The following is a 5,995-nucleotide window of genomic DNA, read 5'->3' as shown; positions in this document are numbered from 1 at the left end:
TAGATAAAAAAAAAAGTGACCTACTGAAAATAAACCAAACAAATAATTACCCTCATAAGTCATTTTTCCGATAAAATATTATACATTCGTTATAGAGGAGTGGAAGCATTTGTATGTGGTCTAGTTGCCATTTTTTTTCTCATGCCCCTATCAAGTTCCGCCAATGTCAATATTAACACTGTATACTAATTTAATTAAGATTTTTGTATTTTAGTTATCAAGATGGCAACAACTCATCTTAAAAAATATTACATTGTGTTGCATAGATACTAAGGTGATGTTTGTTGTTTTTAAAAAACCATTTCTGACCACTTATTGTTGCGTCGCGCAGCACACACGCAACATTTGGCCATTCGTAGGCCGCATCTGTTTGTTTTTCAGAAGACTTCTGACTTAAAAACTGTTGTGCATGTGTTGCGTGACGCAACACTTGACTATCTGCTTCAAACATTTTCACATCTTACTTTAACTTATGTGTTGTTTGTTTTTTTGGAGGCAAAATGTCTGCAGTCCGTGGACCATATCTGTAGAAATCTGCAATAAAAGAGGTGGACCAAACGTCTGCAGTCTGAAAAAAAAAGATTGTTTGTTTTTTTAACATCTGCAGACTACTAAAATAAACTAAAATCTAAATAAACTGATTTTTTTTAACTTCAAAATGATTTTTTAAATATTTTTTATGACTTTGTTATAAATAATTAACAAATCTACATCAACTTTTATGTATTATTGTACAAAAAGTGAAAATAAAATGGTACGAATTAACGTATATATTTGATAAAAACCAACAATTTTGATCGCAAAGTTAAACCTAAACATTGTAATTAGAAATCAAATAATTTGACACATAAATGGATGGAAATAAACTTCAATTTTTTAATTTAAATTAATTAAAAACGTACTATAAATATTTTCCTAAGAAACTAACAATACTGTATTAAATATAGTTTTATAAAATTTGGCACACAAAATATAAGAATATATTATGATTTTTTTTATATTTATATAAACAGTTTCAACGACCATTATTGTAATAAATCTTTATTTATAAATTTGTCAAAAATGTTATGTTTGTGTCGTTGAACCTTTTTTTTAAAGTCTTGTAATCTTTTTTTTTTCTAATTCTTTATTATTAATAAAGTTGGAATAAATATAAATTTTAAAAAAGAAAACTAAACAAAATAAAGATATATGTGTTTTTTTAGGATAGAAGATGTCTGAAGATGTTAGAAGACTCTGGTCCATATCTGCGCCAAGAAGAGGGCGCACATACATTTTTAGGTAAAAAAAAATTTGAACCGACAAATACAAATATTATAATCTACTCCTAAACTAATACCTAATTCCACCTATGTCCACCACGAGACTTGAACCATCGACCTTAAAGAGGGAGGGCACCACCTAATACCGTTGGGCTAGAAGCCCTTTGGGACTGTCGGTAGAAATTAAGTCCATCTATCTTCAATTCTTATATACATTTAAAAAAAGAAAGATTTTTTGTCGATCAAACTATTCATTATAATCCTTAATCATACAAATTCTTTGTGACAAAAGAAATTTAACACAAAATGAATTTTTTTTTTGGAAAGAGAACTTCCCTAACGAGGGTTTCCTGGCCAGCTTGAAATGAACACTTAAATCAAAGGAATATTAATAATAACATGTATTTAAAAACCGACAAATAAAATAAGAGTCATTAATAGAATATTTAAACATAGGATAATATATATTTATTTTTTGAGGTTGTGTTTGGCGCGCCACAGCTAGCTGATAAGCTAGCTTAATTTTCGAGCTTATTTAAATTGTGATGTTTGGCAAATAAAAAAGTAGCTGATAAGCTAGCTTTTTAAAAAGCTACTTTGAGTAGCTTTATCTAGGAGCTTTTTAAAAATTTCCGAAATATACCCTTATTTAATTACAAAAAACGAATTCTTCTAAATGTTATTTTATGTCATTTTATATCTTTCAGCTAACTTATCAGCTAATTTTTATCAAACGTTATTTTTTGTCAGCTAGCTTATAAGCTAGCAGCAAACTTATAAGTTAGCAGCTAGCTTTTGAGCTACCAGTTAATTTTTCAGCTAGTCTGACAAACATAGCCTAAAAATAAGGCTACAAAAAGCTTTCCCATTGAAATATAGTTTTTACATTAAATTACGAATTTGGTTCATCATCTTTACTCAAATTGTAAGTCCAATCTAAATTTTAAAATTGTGCCCAATGACATCCTTAAACGTGCATTTCGTTGCTGATATTGTCATGTTTATTTTTTTAAATTGCAAGATTAATCTGAATTTTAAAGTCATTTTATACAACTCATGGACCATATATCCGGTAACTAACAAACTTAAGTACGCCGCCAAGACATTTTTAAAATTTGGCTTAAACTTGTAATTTAGCAAAACATATAAACTAAATTTATAATTTAGATTAGTTTTGAATGATAAATTTTCATAATAAATAAAATTAATAAAAAACTACATACATAAAAGAAAAGTATAATCCAAAAGTTTCTTTAACCATTTTCAATTTTAGTTTTTTACTATTGATTTTATGTAATTTAGACCTTTTAAACAATATAGTTTTTTTTTCCATCGGATTTTAGACTAGACACAATTATATATATATAGTTAAAATTAAATATTCAAAAAAAAAATCATAGGTTTAATTTTGAAAGTACAATAAATGCATTAAAAATCTGTAAAGATCGGCTGCTGGTATGCCGAGTAAAAGTTTAAATGAAATAATAATTTGATTTTATGGAAATGAGGAGGACGTTGCTGTTGACTTGGACCTCCCTTTTGAATCATTCCCACCGCCTACTCTCTCCCACACTGCATAAATCCCTTCCTACCCTTCTTCCATATTCGCACTCAGGATCTCGATTTCAATCCGCGTCCGTAGATCTAGACTCGGGAACATGAAGAACAATCACAACAGTAATCAGAATCAAATGATCTCACTCTTCAAGCTCTTCAATGCTCCATTACATCTATCCAATCTCCTTTCTCTCATCCTATTCTTCGCCTTCGGTTTATGTTTCGGTATCATTCTCACTTTCCACCTCAAAAACGTCTCCTTCAATCTCCAGTTCACACAATTTTCTCTCTCCACCACCACCAACACGGCAGCCCCGGCGGACGTTATAACCACACCACAAACAACCCCGCCGCCGCCGAAAGTTGGATTGGGAAGCTACTTGAACCCACCGGAACTGATGCACGATATGACTGATGAAGAGTTGATTTGGAGAGCATCGATGGTGCCGAAAGTTAGAGATTACCCGTTCGAGAGAATCCCGAAGGTTGCCTTCATGTTTTTGACTAGAGGTCCGGTGGTGTTGTCGCCGCTGTGGGATAAATTTTTCAAAGGGAACGAAGGTCTTTACACCATTTATGTTCATAGCTCCGATTCGGCTGCCAATGAAACGGAGCCGGAGGATTCTGTATTTCATGGCCGGCGAATTCCAAGCAAGGTAAAAAGTTGCTAAATTATCGAATTAATCTTTCGCTTTCATGGTTATACCATATACATAAAAACTTGAAATGTTCAAAACAGAATTTTTGCTTTAGGATTTCTACCATAGCCATAACAATTCGTATCATCTGAAAATTAGGATTGTTGGTTATTGACACTGATGTGAAGATTATAAATTATCAAATTTAAAATCAATGTTATACTTAAATATATATACTTGATTTTTATAAATGATTTTTTTCTACAATGGGATGATTGGAAGTTACTTAATTAGGAAGATCAACAAAATCATTTGTAATCAAATTGTCTCGAATATTTGGTTTCCTTAAAATGTAAGCATTACTTCATTTTATTTTTGGAAATTTCATATCATGATCTTTATAAAATTGTTTAAAATTTTGAGTTTTGAGACATACTTTTTATAAGTCTGAATCAATATCGTTACATTTAAAAATATAATTTTAACTCTAACGAAAAAGGATACAAATAATAACGGATGTAATTTAATCATTGAGATTATAAATAAATTTATAATAATTTATTATTAAAGAAAACAAGTGGCATAGGGTGTATGATGGAAGCATTGCCCAATACCCATAAACTTGTGTGATGTATCCAAGCTGGATTTGTATGGTGCCGTTATACTTTTTCAAAAGTTTAGTGGAATATTCTTTTTCCATTTAAAATAATATTTAATTGTTTTTTTTCTTTTCAAAATATTAAAAATAATTTGGAACATTGATTCATATGGGTTTGACATGGATATTATTCTATCATCTCGCATGTGAGTTTCATTATGAAACAAACAATTTACAACCTCTTTTTGTAAATATAATCTTTATAAGATATTGCAATCTTTTTTTATTTAAGTCCTTAAGTTTCTATAACTTTGTTTTATTCTTGTGAAATTAAATGTTACATTTATATATTTGAATTATAGGATGTGGAATGGGGAAAAGTCAATATGATCGAAGCCGAGCGTCGACTATTAGCAAATGCGCTAATGGATTTCACAAACCAACGATTCATTCTGCTATCAGAAGCTTGTATTCCCTTGTTCAACTTCTCAACAGTGTACTCTTACCTGACAAACTCAAAGCATAACTTTGTAGAGTCCTATGATTTAGAGGGGCCTGTTGGTCGTGGGCGCTATAGCCCCAATATGGCACCCGTTGTAGATATCGAGGATTGGCGAAAAGGGTCACAATGGTTTGAAATGGACCGTGAGTTGGTTATTGAAGTGATATCTGATAAGATGTATTTCTCAGTGTTCCATGACTTTTGTGATGGACAATGCTATGCAGACGAGCATTACTTGCCAACATTTGTTACTAAGCATTTCGGTGAGAAGAATTCGAATAGAACGTTGACTTTTGTTGACTGGGCGAAGGGCGGGCCCCATCCGACTAAGTACACAAGAAATGATGTAACCGAAGAGTTTTTAGAGAAATTAAGGGACGATAGGAGCTGTGAGTATAATGGAAAGAAAAACCAGATATGTCACCTCTTTGCGAGGAAATTCACGTCACATGCTTTAGATGGGTTGTTAAGAATTGCACCAAAGCTTATGCAATTCAATGACTTATAACGTTTATGACATAATTTAGTTGTCATTTTTTTGTTATTTTCTTTAAATTTGTTTATTCTTATATACATAATTGGAATTGAGTTTAGAAATTAGAGAGCTTTTCCTTTTTTGAAATTTTGTGACATATTTTGGCGTATTGAGGTCTCGGTTAATAATTAACGTATTTAAAGAAATTATAAGATAACGGTTTATATATTATTTCTAATAATTTATTCCGTTTTGATCCAGATAACTAACAAAAGATTTAACTTAAAAATAAATCATTTTTTACTTATAAATTGGAGTCAAGGAAAAGATCGGTCTTGGCCGGTAGACTAAACATTAAGTGACTTGGGTTTTTTTGTTGAACCTAGACTGGTCTGGACTAGAGGTGCGCATATAATTGTTTTGAATTGGTTTTGATTTTTAATAACTGGTTTACAATGGATTGCTTTCACTAATAATTAGGAATTTAAAGTTGAAAACGAACTGAACGTTCGGCGAACCGTTCGGCGGGAAGTTCGTTTATGTTCGTTTATTTAATAAATGAACGAACATGAACACAAATTCTCGTTCGTTTAGTTAAATGAACGAACATGAACAATAGTCTTGTTCGTTCATTTACGTTCGTGAATGTTCGTTTATTTTGTTCGTTTACGTTCGTTCGTTTAAGTTTTTTATGTTCATATATTTTCAATTGTTTTTTTAATTACATTACTATATTATAGTTCGTTTGTGTTTATATATGTTCAATTGTGCTTGTTTATCTTTGTTCGTTTATGTTCGTTTAGAATGTTCACGAACATAAACGAACGAACATGAACAAGTCAATTTGTTAAACGAACGAACATGAACAAGAAAACTCCGTTCGTGTTCGTTCAATTGTTCGGTTAACTTAAACGAATGAACATGAACAAGCTTTTGTTCGTGTTCGTTCGGTTCGTTTACAGC

General features: G+C 31.0%; 1 protein-coding gene across 1 annotated transcript; it reads left to right on the top strand.

Annotated features, from left to right (window-relative positions):
• Nucleotides 1–2,788: 2,788 nt before the first annotated feature.
• Nucleotides 2,789–5,157, top strand: LOC145103845 (glycosyltransferase BC10-like). The gene is made up of 2 exons (XM_079041111.1): nucleotides 2,789–3,475; nucleotides 4,418–5,157. Exons 1-2 carry the CDS (start codon nucleotides 2,921–2,923, stop codon nucleotides 5,063–5,065), a joined length of 1,203 nt encoding a protein of 400 aa, XP_078897237.1. The 5' UTR covers nucleotides 2,789–2,920; the 3' UTR covers nucleotides 5,066–5,157.
• The last annotated feature ends 838 nt before the right edge of the window (nucleotides 5,158–5,995 follow it).

This window comes from Lactuca virosa, chromosome 4, assembly GCF_052849685.1.
Source record: "Lactuca virosa cultivar CGN04683 chromosome 4, Lactuca_virosa_CGN04683_v6, whole genome shotgun sequence".
Lineage (NCBI taxonomy): Eukaryota > Viridiplantae > Streptophyta > Magnoliopsida > Asterales > Asteraceae > Lactuca > Lactuca virosa.
This window is presented reverse-complemented; position numbering and strand designations above follow the sequence as displayed.

Bases quoted from the DNA above. Each gene is read 5' to 3' on its own strand.
- LOC145103845 (XM_079041111.1), top strand. From the start codon at position 2,921: ATGAAGAACAATCACAACAGTAATCAGAATCAAATGATCTCACTCTTC. The intron at 3,476-4,417 runs GTAAAAAGTTGC...TTTGAATTATAG, and splicing joins GCCGGCGAATTCCAAGCAAG to GATGTGGAATGGGGAAAAGT.